Below are 16237 nucleotides of genomic sequence, written 5' to 3'. Positions count from 1 at the left end.
ATATAGAATAATCATAAAAATATACAGTACTAGAAAATATTACTATAGTATATTTAATATATGTGCATAACTTTCTCTTCCTGAAAACTAGTCTTGGATTGTTCGGATTAGAAACACAATAACAGGAACAACCATGAAATAGAAGCGTATGTACGCAGTTTATTGAAATTAATATTATAGCACACTGAGTTATTCAGATTGAAAACAAGAAAAGCTAAGCTATAAATTGAGAAATTCATATGCAATTTACATGACTTCTTTTCAGTTGTTACTGAATGGTGATTCATTCTAGACGTATTTGTTTTACTATTTCTGGCACATATGCACATTCTAATATTGTAGTTAACTACCTTTTGTTAATGAACTAGAAGTGTTTCCCTCGGAGCAAAAGATGTTTTGAGAAAATCTTGACGGAATTTATATCTCAAAAACTCCGCTATCTTTTGACAAGCCGACAGGTAACAGTAGTTGAAAATTGAGATGGTTAGTTTTAACCTTGAGAATTTTCCGGCATTACTAAAGCTCCCCACTGATGAGAGGAACTGATATAGCTAATGGTTTTACCAAAACAGATAGGGTAAACAAATACGTACAACCATTTCCTGAATTCCTGTATGTGCTTTCTCTTATTCACATCTTCCTTCACCACCCCTTTATTAGGGTAGTCTTCTGGCCGTTGACCTCCAAGAGCAAATCGTGCGAATCCTTGCTTCTTTTCCCCAGTCACAAATACAGAACATTTGCCTCTCATATGGGAATACGAAAAAGTTAAGAAAAATAACAAAACGGTATTTTGCGGGGCCAAAATACGCGGGTAAATTTATCATTATCATCATAGGATAAACATTGCTTCAGTGTGGCCAAGTTCCAAGATAGACCGGTGGCCAACTTACAGAGTAGTAAGTAACGAATGTCTTATATGAAAATGTAGGTTTAAGATGAACTAGGCTAAGATAAGCAGGTGGTCAACTTAGAGAGGTGGCCAGGTTGACAGGTTTAACTGTATTTTAAATTTTCTAAACAACCTCCTTGCTGGTCTACTTTCTAGTGGCTGTGTCTCTACTGCATCTAGTCCGGGTTTTATTCCCGACCGAATAGCACTTAAAACTTACTTTCATTAATCATGTGCTATTTAGGATTTTCCTTTTGTCCAAAGCTCATAACTATGGGAGTTAAGCTAAAAACTCGGTAAAACAAATTTAATTTTGAGCTCTGCGGCTAAGCGGTTAGCGTACGCGCCTTTGACGTGGGAGACCCGGGTTCGATTCCCGGCGGGAGCTCATGTGGTTCGGATTCCACGTTAATCAGTAGGTCCACGTCTCATATAGCCTCGCTGCTGAACGGGACGTTAAACCCAAAACTCAACTCAACTCAATAAATTTAATTTTATTGAGAATGTCTTCCCCAATTATTTGTTTCGAATATCGTTTAGGACAGATAATGATACAGAATAGAAATCACGTATGTTGTTCGGAAACATATTATTGCCCTTCATTTTAATGAACGTCTTTCATTTGGAATAACTCAAACTTCTTCAAACGAAAAGAAGGTCTTCTAATGCATTCGTTAGAACAGAAATTAGCAGAGAAAATAAGTGAAATAAATTTTGAAAAATCCCTTAAGTCCTGAAACAGGCCGATGGGCCTCATGTTTAACATGCCTACGGTAGACTTTCCTTTCGAACCAAGTACTTTTCTAACGTTCCACTAACTTTTACTCTGCAGTGGTTTGATTCAATTCAGGTAACACTGCACTTAAACGTTATTTTTTATAGTTTGTATTATTTACGTGTGTCTATTTTATATATGTCAATATATATTAAATTTTCTTAATTATAAAGCATTAGTATTTTACATTTGTGCATACCGTGCATTTATCCAAATTATTACTATTAATATGTTTTTTACTTTTTTTCTTTTGAAATATTTGGACGCATCTGTAAATGTATCCAGTACCAACAAGAATAATTTATATTCATGCAACCAGTGCGGTAAATCCTTTACGTTTAATCATATTCTTAAGAGGCATTTAGTGACTCATACACGTAAAAACTCTTATGCGTGCGATCAGTGTGGAAAATCCTTTACTCTGAAGGAGAGCCTTAGCAAGCATTTAGTGCTTCATACCGGTCTCAAACCATACCCTTGTAACGAATGTGGTAAAGCCTTCGCACAAAGAGAAAACTTAGCAAGGCATAAAATGATTCACACAGGGGAGAAACCATATCCATGTAATCAGTGTAGTTTATCCTTTAATCAAAAACAAAACCTTAAGATTCATTTATTAACTCATACAGGGGAAAAACCATTCACGTGTTCCCAGTGTGGAAAAGCGTTTCGCGATAAAAGTAATCTCTCGAAACATTTATTAACTCATACAGGTGAGAAGCCATATCCGTGTCCTCGCTGCAGTAAATCATTCTCTCAAAAATCACATCTCTCAAGGCATTTATTAATTCATAAAGATGAGAAAGCGTTTCCTTGTAGAGAGTGTGGCAAATCTTTCTCTGACCGAGATAATCTACGAAAGCACTCATTAGTTCATACAGGAGAGAAGCCATTTTCCTGTATGCATTGTGGTAAGAGTTTTTCGCAGAAAAATAATCTTAAACAGCATATGTTAATTCATACGGGCATCAGACCGCATGTATGTAACTTGTGTGGTAAATCCTTTATTAAGAAAAATAAATTATATCGTCATATGATTACTCACAGAGGCTAGTAAGCATAACCATGTGATAAATGTCGTTTAGCTTTTATTCAAATAATAGCCTTGGACATTTATAAATTCATACAGATAAAAAACCATTCCTTTGTAATGAGTATGGGAAATCAATTGCTCGAAATGATCAAGCCTTATGTTAAGTCAGAGAAAGAAGCTCGCGAACTGGCAGCCAGTAAGCTATGAGTTGAAACAGCAAAGGAAAAATCTTCATGCTGTAGTGAACTATTAGTGCGCCTTAAACTTCGGTTAACGTTAAAAGCAGTTTTAGTAAGATATAAACTCAAGAGGATAATTCCATAATACTTGATCTCAACGTATAAATGAAATGTGGAGCATTTTCTTAAAATGCCGTTGTATCTTTGAAATTGGTAAAATTTGATGCTATTTTGTAGCGTGTAGCTACTGACGGGACATTACTTGACGTACGCCACAGTAACACTTGATTTACAGTGCTGCCAACCCAACATAAAGTATTCTTCAAATGCCACTGTGTTTGGCTATTCCATATTTTATGGCTGCATGTTCAACGAAAACTTGCAATATCAACTCGGTATTCATTTCTACAAACTAAAAGTATTAGAGTATAACAAACAACCATACACATTGGAAATACCTTAATGTGGAATGTTATTGATGACTCATTCCTAACAAGTTGGCGCCAATTTACAAAGTATTGATAACTTTGCGTTCTTCAGTAAGTTTTATTTCGAAAAGGTTCTTAGATAAATATCAGATCCAATCACATATATGGTTTACAAGAACGAAAAAATCATTATATTCTTTACAACAATTTGACATCTTAACCCGTTCCGGAGATATAATATGAACATTAGTAAAGCTTGCAGCTCTGCTTAAAGTAATTGCGACAACTTGTGGCAACTACCAAATATTATTAATGTTACGTTATAGAAGCACGAGAAAGAAAACAATTTCTCAAACTACTTTTTCTAAAGCAATATAAGTGTCTCTACCGATGAGTTTCATAATTGAATGCGCTGAGGTATCAAATTGCTGGAAGCAATATGATTTCCACATTTATTGAAAACAATCTATTTGATTAAATATGATCCTTATTAAATCATCTTCAAAAGAAATTCAAATTTTCAGTTTCTTTAAACTTCGTTCCTCTTTGGGAGTAATTACATCATATTACGGTCAAAGAATTCCTTATTAAGGTAGTTGCCGATATCTTTCAACATTCTCGATATTGTTGTAAAGGTCTTCAAAATTTAAAAGTTCAGGGATGTGTGTGACACTATTCCCATTAGTTTTTAACTCTGAATAATAAATATGGTATTGTAAATTTTTATTTAACATTTAGATTTGGAATATGTAATAACATGACGACACAATGCCGTTTAAAATGTGTATCTTAGAAATACTGTCAATCAGGTGATGTTACAATGTAACTCAGATAATGACCACGTGTTTATATTTACATATTGCAGAGTTTCATTGAGGTTTACTTACTAGTTTAAGAATTACAAGGTATTTTTTCCCTCTCTAGACATATATATATCGAGAGAGAGAGTTTGTATGTAATTTAGAATATATATTACGTTGTGAAAGTTTTTATTACATTACATACGTAGTTTTATTTTCCATTATTCAAATTGATATATGAAAAGAAAAAACGTGGGGTGAAAATCTAATACAGCTGAGAAATAATAGTACTATGAAGTTTAACATTCTACTTCAGCAATGGCATTAAAAACTTATATTCAAAATTGTATGACTTGTTTCAATGATTCTTTAGGTAGGAATTCAGTAAGTCCAAGAACGAGGAGAATATTTGCCACTGAGTACAAACATATTAATATGTACACTCGAAGAAATAGATATTTTTTCCCTTTGGCTTAAGCTTGTTTGCTGAGAATAGTAAATCTACTCTTGTCAACACTGCACGACTCTGAAGTTCACCTTATGTGCCCTTTCTCCTTTGCCCAGCACAAGGTCCATTCAAAAGCTTCGAATGCAGACAAACATTAAGTAAAGAGGGTTTTAAGGAACTGTTTTTTTTTTTTTTTTTTTTTTTTTTAATATTTAAAGACATATTCCGTCTGGGAACGATTCGTAAATTTCGATAGTAATCCGAATCTTGCGTAACAGTTAGTATTTTATTTATGGTATTATTTAAAAGTTTGATACATTCGTAATGTCAGTAATGAATATTCCTGCTGAAATCGATGCGAAAATGCATTTGCCTGTGGGAAATTGGACTCTGTGCTTTATGCACGCATGCTTCCAGATTCAGTTCATTAGTAGCTTCATTGTTGTGAAGTTAGAGTCCATTTTCAACATCCAATTCTTAGAACTATACTTCATTTAACAGTAATAGTAATAATAATACTCCCTGAGATTGAAGCCCCGAACTATGTTCCATCAAACGACTCTCAAATGAGTTATTTGTGGACAACAAATCGACCTCAACTTATTGTTACTGGGGTTTCTATGCTTTCAACACGGATTTTAGTTGCGTGATGTTTTGCCAACGCATTGTATATCTAGTCCTTACACGTTTATCGTTATGAGATATGTGATCAGCACATGAACTTGAACGCGATTGTTACTGGGATTTCTAAGTGTAACAGACGCTTTTAGTTCAGTGATATATGGTCGCCATATCGACCCTTAATGTGGTTGTTACTGGATTTCTACACTTACGAGAACGGTTTCAGTTAACTGATATATTGTCAGCTCATGAATCCCAACTCACGTATAAATGGGGTTCTACATCTACTATAAGGCATTGAAAATAAGAGAGATCGTCCATTTTACACTACCACCGTCTGCTCACTATACACTGACGTGCCACTCTTCCTGAGGTAGTATGGGCGTTGCCCTAACACATTAGCGCTAGCAGCCCGTGCTGCAGTCCAGACTTCTCACATGTTTTCCACTCTACAGGTTACATATATATAAGTTAGAATTATGCTCCTGTTGAGTGATAGCTTTCTTATAATTATTCGTAGCTAGTTCATATAGATGATTGTCGACACATGAGATTCTAGATGAGCTTCAATGTTGTGAAAATACTTCTTTGTTTACATGTCGACACATGAGATCGTAGATCAGGTTCAATGTTCTGAAAATACTTCTTTGTTTACATTCTAAACATTTCTTTCAATTTTATTTTTCATATCCCTCCCTTGTTACCATGAAATGTGTCTTTTACATTTAAAGTTAATATTTTCAGTTAAACTAAAAGTTTAAAAGCTTTCGGACCTTTAGATCACGATCAGTAATGTTAACTATTTAGTCTACAAAGTAGATACAGTTAAATAAGTATATGATACATAGACATATATTTTTTACTGAAGTCTGAAAATAATGTGTCGTTTTGAAATAAAAAAGGAAATGAAATCTTAATTTAACATCCACATTTAAGCTTTTTAGACTAAGGGAGACGAATGATCAAGTCAACTGAATGATGATGGTGGAATGAGAATGCGATGGAGACGGACCGATAAAATCCACGGACACAATGTTGTCCATCACAAGCGTATTTGGCCGGAATCGAACCAACAATCCCACACACCATAGCTAAGCACCCTACCACTGAGCCACCACGCCCACAAGTCTTGAGTCCAAGATGAGTCTTCCATTTCCAAAGCGAGGATCGTAACCATTTACTTATGAACGACGAATATCGTTTCCTAGGGAAGTGCAGTCGTAGCTGCTGAGGGTCTATTATCTGTGTGTATTTCCTTGAAACAGTAAAAACATCAGAATGAAATAAAATCTTTTGGTTTAACGTCCCACGATTATGCTCTTTAGGCTAAGGAAGACGAGTGATTAAGGCAAGCGAATGATAGAAGAATTGGTAGAATGAAATGTGGGAAAAACTCGAGAACTTCGAGAAAACTTTTGACATGATGTTCACCAGAAACTTATTTGGGGCGAGGATTGAACACGGGACCTCACATATTAGAGGTAAGCGCTCTACAACTGAGTTACCGCGGCCCCTTACATAGTGAAAATGAAGATATCATATATTCCGGTTGATTAATTAATGGACAATTAACTAACTTCGGTGACTATCATTATTCGCATTATGTGAATATAGACCAAGCGCCAACGGGGTCATAACTCTCCTCCTTACGAAACTTTTGCACTATATTTGAAATGTTCCTTCGGGTCCTTAGAATGAAAAAATGGTTGTTGGTCAACGTATAACTGCAACACCTGAGTTCTGGGGCCCTTAACCGTTTAGCACGCGTGTATATTTGCAGACAGCAATGGCATTTCTTTAAATGACAGTAGATCAGATTGTTAGTGCAACACTGGAACATTTTATATTTCGATCGATTTGTAAGATTATAGGCTTTCAGTTTACGTAATGAATGGAACATTTCTTTGTACAAAGGAAAACTAATTGATGGATGTTTGAGGAAATTTCCCTTAAAGAGTCCCTTCTTGCTATTCTTTAAGTTATAACGTGGCAACACTACAAACTGGGTGAATAATAAAATGTATTTATATGTTCCGTTTCATGTTTAACTTAAACTGAAAATTTGGTCTTGATCCTTCAAATAGCAGTAGAGGAAATATATATATTTTATAGTCTTCACAGGGTTCATAATAATTAATTTTTTGAAGGTACGAGTATGACTTTGTATCATTATTCCGTTTCAATAGAAAACAAGTTATTCTAACTGCTTTTCTCATTCGTTATATTATCACCGATTCCCACTACCGAGAAATCCCCCAGGATGGTTTTATGGTTTGTTGGTCCATGGTTTAATACAAATTATTTCAAAACTGTAATTTTACTGTTGCGTGGTTACATTATGTTCTTTTGAAAATACTTGGTGTTCTGGTATTCTACAATGAATACAACTTCAAAATGTGTATGTTGGTATGTAAAGTTATAAACAACTTTCGAAATTACGTCGTAGGGCATGTATTGTTATTACATGTACACAGATAATCGCACTTAATATAGTAAGTAATGTGAGGTCTTTAACTACCGTAACATTAAACATTTTTTTTTTATATTCTTTGTGATCTTATTTGTCTGTAAGTTGATAATAGTAGTACATTCGCCCTGAAATCCATGTGTTTTCAGCTGTTCTGAGAAGATGTGCAAACCAAAAGAAGGCAGTCTGTCAGACTAAAATTGCAACACGAAACAGATTGCTGTTGTGAAAAATCGAAAATTCTGTGTAATGCAATAAGCATAAAACCAAACTGACATGGGAAGGACAAATTTCATCGTAAAAAGCTTCTGTAAAAACTTGCAGGTCAAAGAACTGCGGCAAGAGAGTGACATTGCAAAACCGTAGTGTTTAACACCAATTTCCATTCAAATTCCTACAGAATACGACTCAAACAAACATGGTCTATCGCTGGGACTAACAAAGTTTCACAAAATTACAATGCTTGCTAAGTCAATCTGCTAAATGATGTGTGGCGGAAAATTGTACACTCTCAGTTAATAATTCATCATATTTGGAACGTACTGCTAACGACAGTATGTAGCAGACATCCTGTTGAACGAGGAGCAGTGCGTATTTTGCAAGAAATACAGCTAATGAGGATCAGGAAGAAATGAAATAGATATTTCATGGGAAATTAGTGACTGTCACTATAACAGCTGAACGTGCCGTTGAAGGAACACCTATTCGATACGAAGATGAATCGCTAGCGTTACAAATTCAAGAAGTGGATCTCATTCCAGCGGAAGTGTCGTACCACAACTTGCACAGTCCGCAGCAAAAATCTGCAACATGAGCATGTAAATTCATCGTGAAACGACGAAATCTTTTGCTCCAAAATAAGTGTGCATGGGAGGACGCCCAGGTTTCTCCTGGCGCAATTCGTGCCGCTTAGACGTTATGTTGATTCCTTGCACTCTTAGGTGTAGTTTCACAACAAACTTATATGACCATGTTGCATGTTTTTTGCTGCGGACTGTACCATATCGTCGACCTGAAACTTTTCATGGAAGAGACATACCTATAGATAAATTCGTTGAAGGCGCACTTTGCTCAGGTATGTCGGTAAGTGTTTTGGTTACTGAAGCAGCTTTATTGTTACAGCGAACTTTTGTTAATTATCATCGACAAACGTCAGTTCTTTCCTGGCTGAACACGGCAAAATTGCTTCATTCCAGGAGTTTAGACTTGCCTCATACCCTATTTTAGTTTATACTTAACATTTTAGCTGTAAGTAATACAGGTCCAAGTCTTCGGAAACCCGTGTTGCCAAATTTTTAACTCAAGATGTTTGTTCAGGTATTTTAGGTGTACCATGGATGATGTCAAAACATATGCTCCTAGGTATAACAGTCAGATATCTCACAAGCGTACAGAATTAAAAGCTCTGTTCAACCGTACGGGCCACTCGTCTTCACATTCATAAATATTTGAATAACTAGAAACAGGAGTCTATGATCGTGTTGTTGAAGACGGTGGTGACCTCCAGCCGTCAGTCTTAAAAGATTCATCTGTGTTCTTCCCCTTTTGATAGGATAATTTCCGAGGACTTACGTAGGGTATCGCTGCCAATTAAAAGGGTAAATATAAACTTCGTGAAAGATGAGGTAAATCTGAGTTCTTGGAATGTAGCATTCCTGCTTTGGGAGGCCACGAAGGAACTCACACCTGTTGGTGGTGATAAATGAAAGTTCGCAGTAACAGTAAATCTGTTTCAATATCCAAAGCACTTATTGACATACCTGCACAGAGTGCGCATTCAATGAACTTATCTTTAGGTATGTTTCTTTCATGACCAATTCAGCTCGACGATCTGGTACAAGTTGTGGGACCTCATTTCGGTTGCTATGAGATCCACTTCTTGAATGTGTAACAGCCCCATGTCGTAAGCGTCGGTCCGCCACCGATGAGCAACTAGAGATATCTCGCCAAACATTGGCGGCCCAGCAGCGATAATCCACGCTTGTCCCACTAACGTTTTGAAAATTATACCACCAGCGGCAGAGACGCGAAGAAACGCCCATGAACAACAACATTACTCCCGCAAAATACGTTAAATCGCCTATATGTGTAATTTGTTTACATTAAGGAGAGTCTGAAAATCACTAAAGAAAAGTTTTAAAAAATTATCCCGGGATAGGCGCGAACCAACCTTTGGATTACTAGGCGTATGCTCTTCCGATTTAGCCACAGAGGCGGTGAAGAAAAAGTCGCTTGTAGATGCATAAATCCTTGAGGTATTTTTAATTTGGCTGATCAGAGTGCTCCTGTAACCACGTACATTCGACGATAACTGTTTGAGACCAAGTAAAGTCCGTTCGCCATGTAATTTTATAACAAAATGATGCGCGTCTCTTTACTTTATTTCATTGTGCTCCCATATTCACTTTCGAATGATCGGCTATAGTTGTCATCTAAATTCATACAATTATACGCACTCATCTCAAGATTTTTCACTTTACGATGTAGAGCCAGGGGTTACTCGACTCCCGTAACTCACTTTAGGAACAATTCGTCAGGAAAAAAAATAATATATAGTAATAACCGCATGCACATGACTGGCGATAGTTCGTGTTGGTTCCTTCGCAATTCTCCGCGACAAATCGAAGAAGCGCGGACCAAAATGAAGTCCTCGCTGCTACGTGGTGGTAACTTTAATACCTCGACTCTAGATATCTCTTTCTACTCGACGAAACCCTGCCGCCGGTGGCACACTAGCGGCAGTCCTTTGACGCGTTGCTATAGCGACGATTGACATTTACCGGCAAGTGGGCTAATAGGTGTTGCCGACGTTAACGGCATGGGGAGTATAGTAGTATGCTTCCAATATGGTGAATTATCCACTAAGAATGTACAATTTTCCCCAACACATCATTCGGCAAACTGATTTAGCAATCGTGGTAATTTTGTGAAACTGTGGAAGTCCCAGCGGTAGACCGTGTTTGTTTGTGTCGTATTTGGTAGGAATTTGGACGCAAATTGATGTTAAGCGGTGCAGTTTTGCAGTGTCACTCTCTTGCCGCAGTTTTTTTACCTGCAAGAAGTTTATAGAGGCTTTTTTCGAAGAAATTTGTCCTCATGTCAGTTTCGTTTCATGCTTAGTCAGTGGCGTATTTAGGAATTTGTTTCGGAGAGGGCTATGCACAATACGAGTATAAGCACTTGTATTTTCGTTTTGGATGCCGACAAATTTTAATGAAGTTGTGAATATAACACATTTATTTCAGGGGGGAGCTTGAGCCCGATTGCCACCCCTTAAATATGCAACTGTGCTTTGTGTATTATACAGAATTTTCGATTTTTCACAACAGCGATCTTTTTTCTTATTGCAATTGTCGTTTGACTGACTGCCTTCTTTTTGTTTGCCATTCTTCTTCAGAATAACTAAGAACACATGAATCTCAGAGCAAATGTACTAATATTATCAACTTACAGACAGACAAGATCACAAAGAATATAACATTATATTTAATATTAAGGCAATTAATGAGTTACGTATTGCATACTATATTAAGTACGATTATCTGTGTGCACATGTAATAAGAATACATGTCATACAAAGTAACTTCGAGAGTTGCTTGATAACATACCAGCAGACATGCTTGGAAGTTCTATTCATTGTAGAATACCAGAACAACAAATATTTTCAGAAGAACATGATGTAGCCACACAACAGTAAAATTATTGCTTTGAAATAATTTCTATTATATCATGGACCAACAAACCATAAAACCATCCTGGGGAATTTCTCAGTACTGCGAATCGGTCATAATATAGCGAATGAGAAAATCAACTAAAATACCTTGTTTTCTATAGAAAACTAAAGCGGAACATAGATGACAATAAAAAGTCATACTCGTACTTCCATGAAAATTAATTATTATGAACCCTCTGAAGACTATCAAATGCATATTACCTCTGCTGTTATTTGAAGTAAGACCAAATTTTCAGTTTAAGTTGAAGATAAAACAGAACACATAAATACATTTTATTGTTCACCTAGTTTGCAGTGTTGCCACGTAATAACTAAAAGAATAACAAGAAGAGGCGTGTTTAAGGAAAATATTCCCAAACATCTCACAATTATTTTTCCTTTGTAAGCAGAAATGTCTTGTTCATTACGTAAACTGACAGCCTATAGTCTTACAAATCGATCGAGATATAATGTGTTCCAGTGTTGCACTAACGGTCTGATGTACGTTCATTTAAATATATGCCATCGATGTCTGTAAATATACACGGGTGCTAAAGGGTTAAGGTCCTCAGGACCAAGGTGTTGCACCTATATGTTCACTAACAACTATTTTTTGATTCTAAAGAATCTAAGGAATATTTCTAATGTAGTGGGGAAAGTTCCCTAAGAAGGGGGGAGAATTACCCCCTTGGTCCTTGGTCTCATAAGAAAAGGACAATTTAGGGAAAAGCAAATCAAAAGTTTTTAGCGAGGATTGCATCCAGGAATTTCAAAATAAGAAGCTCGAACGCATCCACATCTTCAATCATAAAAGGAGCTTTATTGTTTCATATGGTTCGTTAACCAGATAAATTTCCACTTTATAGCTACTTGAAGGGGATTCTTTGATAATTCATTGTGACAAATTCAACGTAATATGTGAAGAAAAAAATCTTAAGCAAAGCGAGGGGCAGGGAGTGACACTCACAGCTTGTTTGTATAGCCTAACTTGAAAACATATACAGAAAGATACAAGAAACATGTCGCCTCTCTTGCAGTGTCTTGTGAAGCTCTTAACCTTAGGGGCGCAGAGTGTTGCTAGATGTATTTGCAGTTGGAATATATATATATATATATATATATATATATATATATATATATATATATATATATATATATATATATATATATATATATATATATATATACAGGGTGACCGCGTGACTATGTTACAAAATTTAAGGGATGATTCCTCACACGGAAACAAGAAACAAAATTCAAATAAACTTTTGTCCAACGTACATAATTTCGGAGATACAAGGTGCCGAAAGCGTGGGAAAATGACATTCAAAGCTCTATAGCTCGACTATGGTGAATGATAGAGCTAATGCGGCATGGTCACGTCAAAGACACCAAAGCTGCTGTATTCAAAATTGCTTAAGTCGAGATCGTGCAATTGGTGCACAAGGGATTCCCCAAAGGAGCGTAGGGATTCCCGGATAATCTGCCAAGAAAGATGGTTTGAAAAGGATACGGATGAATAGCTGTCCCAACTGCTAGCAATAATGCGTCTGTACTAAGTCGATATCTCGCACAAGCACAAAATGGCGAACAGTTTTATACGTGCCATGTGTGGTTGCATAACGCGCACTAAATAAGAGTGAAAAACATGAAAGAAAAATGTGAATAATATGGTACAAATAGTAAATACATGATATTACGCTGTCCTATCACTGAACAGACGCTTTTAATAAAAGATAATAGTCATGAAACGTACTAAAATGTTGTAAAAGGATCACACTATTAAAGTCTTTCTTTCATGTACTGTTGTCATTGAAAACAAATAAACAAAACTGAGCGAAACAACCATAATGCAAAAGAGGTTGTTTCCTAAAAACACAAGTCACAAGAATGGGAATAATATCTTCAAGCAACATTTTGCAGCAGGATTGAATGCAGCCAAGAACATCATCAATTACCTGTAAACGAGACAAATCTCCCAATTATCCTACAATAGGTGATGTACATGGCGTCCCTCTACTTCAACACAGGCGTTACAGCGTCGCAGTAAGTTCTGACGCATCTGCTGTAACAACCCAGCGTCTGTTCTTATAATATCACAGGCAGCAAGTATGCGTGCTAATAGTTCTTCTGTGTTGTCTATAGGCGTTTCATAGACAAGTGTTTTGACATGACCTCACAAGAAAAAATGAAGTGGAGGCAAATCTGGGGAACGTGCAGGCCAATTAAAAGGACCGCCTCTTCCAATCCATCTGTCACGAAACGTTTGATTCAAATACTCTTGAGCACTAGCTAAAAAATGGGCTGGGGCGCCATCACGTTGAAACCATATTCGTTTTACGAACACCGAGAGGTACATCCTCTAATAACTCTGGAAGTATGTCTCGCAGGAATCTCGTATACCCTGGTGCAGTTAATCGTGGTGGTAGTAAATATGGACCTATTATCTTATCACTGATAATACCCGCCCACATGTTTATTGCGAATCGGTCTTGATGGCTCCTTTCCACAATTGTATAAGGATTTTCGTCTGCCCATACATGACTATTGTGACTATTAAATATCCCGTCTTTCGTAAAACGAGCTCCGTCGGTGAAAAGCTCGTACGAAGCAATCTGCGGATCAATTACCGAGCGTTGGAGAAACCACTCACAAAACCGAACGCAAGGTTGAAAGTCAGTTGGACGTAAGGCCTGAACCCTCTGCGAATGATACGGATATAACTGTTGTTCGTGTACCACTTTCCAAACAGTATTTTGTGCTACTCCCCTTTCACGTGCTACTTTCGGGGTACCAGGGCGTGCGCGAAGGGGGGTCGAGCCGTGCCACCGCCCAGGGCGGCAAGTCTAATGGGTGGCAAATTTTGAAAAAGAAGAGAATACTATCAAAATATAATGCTTCGTAATAGGCTCACATGGAAAAATAAAATTGTGTTCACCTGAGCAGTGGCGGCGGTTGGACGTCAAAAGTGGGGAGGCAAGACATGATCTCAATATTTGTATATCAATGTTAGGTTTTTGATTGCTTCTAACATTTTGTTTGACAAAAGGTTGTATAACTATTAGGATACTGTGTTTTCCAGTTAAAATACCGTATATCGTGTTTTATATTTTACAAAGTAAATTGACTAGAGCAACGCAAGTAGATACTAGCTCTTTGTACTCTTAGACAACGAAAGTATAAGAAGAGATTTTATTCCTTGCTCATGAACATCTTAAAATTCTCTCTGGAAAATTGTGTGGTCAGATTAGGGGTTTAATTCGAAAAACAAACAGAAAGGATAATATTAATCGAACAGTAATGAAAAATAAGGCTTGTTTCGCAAAAGTTATATTGAAACTGGGAATATAGGAACAATTTACATTTTTAATTCCATGCATGTTATTACATGTTATTGCTCTTAGAAAAACAGTAAATACTACAAGCATATGCTGCGACATTTAAAGAAATACTTTTGCAGCTTCCCGAAAAATGTTCGTTGCCATTAGGTACAGTTTTCACTTTCTTGGAATACATCAAAACTCAACAATACTTAGAATCATTCCACATTCCAGTTATGCAAAATAATCCTAAACCCTAGAATTATGTTGAATTCACTAAATTTAATTGTATATACAAAATTGTATACAGTATGTTTACCCCTAAATTCATATATTACCCTGCAAAACAATGCCGCGCCTTTGACGTAGAAGACCCGGGTTCGATTCCTGGCGAGTGCTTATGTGGTTTGTATTCCACGTTAATCAGTAGATCCATGTCTCATATAGCCTCACTGCTGAACGGGATGTTAAACTCAAAAAAATCAAATCAAAATATTCCTTACCATTAGAAAGAAGAAAAGACATTTTAGGAACTGTCGATTTTTGTGAAATTAAACAATAATAATTTGGGAACAGTGTTTCTTCCAGACATGCTTTTGGGAAGCACTGCCCCCCGAAGCTCTGAGAGTATCCCACTCCCCGAAGGAGACAAAAATAATACGTCTATAATATAATAATAAATAGAATAGTACCTGCAGTGCTCCCCCCGGAATACTGTGTGCGCGCCCCGGAACATTGTTTCTGAAAAAACACTGCTTGTGAAGATTTTTTTGCGAAATGTTATCTCAATTAGTTCTAAAGCGACTGGCTAACATATCGAGTCATTGTAAGAAGAAATGAAAGTAAACTCGAATTGTGGTACTCCAATAGGTTAATTTTGGGGCCATTTTTCGTGTCAATTAAAACGCAATTCATATAGCTTTGTTCACTGTATGGGAAGACAACCAATACGTACTCAGGGAACGGCAAATATTTTATGGCACCATTTTTATTCTATGAACCATTAATACATACAAAAACTTTATATTTGCAAATGAAATTATATACATTAATGGGTCATTTCAAAAAAAGTGGGGGGGCAACTGCCCCCCTTTGCCCCCCCTAATCGCCGCCCATGCACCTGAGAATGTAACTGAACTTACTTCACTGACATTCAGTGGCGAAGGGTGGTAAGAGGCTCTGAGGCCCGGCCTACCCATTTACTTTCAGAAATTATAATTTATAATTAATTCATTTTCCTTGCACAGAATGCATTATATTTTCTAAGTTGAAAAAAATTCGATAAAGAAATCGTGGTTGGCACCACTGCTGGGAGGCTCACCGAGCAGTGTCTCAGGCGACAGTAGAAGTACCGGCAAACTACTCAGAAAATCCCGCGAGAGAACGTGTTGGTAATAACGTGCGAAGGAGACCGGCATCAGCGCTTATCGACTTTCGTTCTCCCGAGACCTTTGATTTCGATTCGATATATCAAACAAATAAAGAGCAAGATAACGTGGGCTCCATTCCGTTCCAACTTTACTTCATGTGCGGACTCGAACGCAACGCAAAAGCTGGAACAA

General features: G+C 36.8%; 1 protein-coding gene across 9 annotated transcripts in view; it reads left to right on the top strand.

Moving 5' to 3' along the window:
* LOC145691029 (uncharacterized) overlaps positions 1 to 4627 on the top strand; it is a 149529-nt gene extending 144902 nt beyond the window's left edge. For 5 of the 9 annotated variants that reach the window (XM_081766585.1, XM_081766591.1, XM_081766582.1 and 2 more), the window contains exon 5: positions 1953 to 4460. In XM_081766585.1, the coding sequence (XP_081622711.1) occupies positions 1953 to 2721 (769 nt within the window). In that variant the 3' untranslated portion in view covers positions 2722 to 4460. Of the gene's footprint in view, positions 1 to 1952 lie in introns of all 9 variants that reach the window. The other 4 variants (XM_081766587.1, XM_081766583.1, XM_081766588.1 and 1 more) reach the window with 1 other exon arrangement.
* The last annotated feature ends 11610 nt before the right edge of the window (positions 4628 to 16237 follow it).

Source organism: Thermobia domestica, chromosome 7, assembly GCF_964235325.1.
Source record: "Thermobia domestica chromosome 7, izTheDome1.hap1.1, whole genome shotgun sequence".
Taxonomy (NCBI): Eukaryota; Metazoa; Arthropoda; class Insecta; order Zygentoma; family Lepismatidae; genus Thermobia; species Thermobia domestica.
The sequence above is the reverse complement of the archived record's forward strand: the minus strand, read 5'-3'. Positions and strand labels throughout refer to the sequence as shown.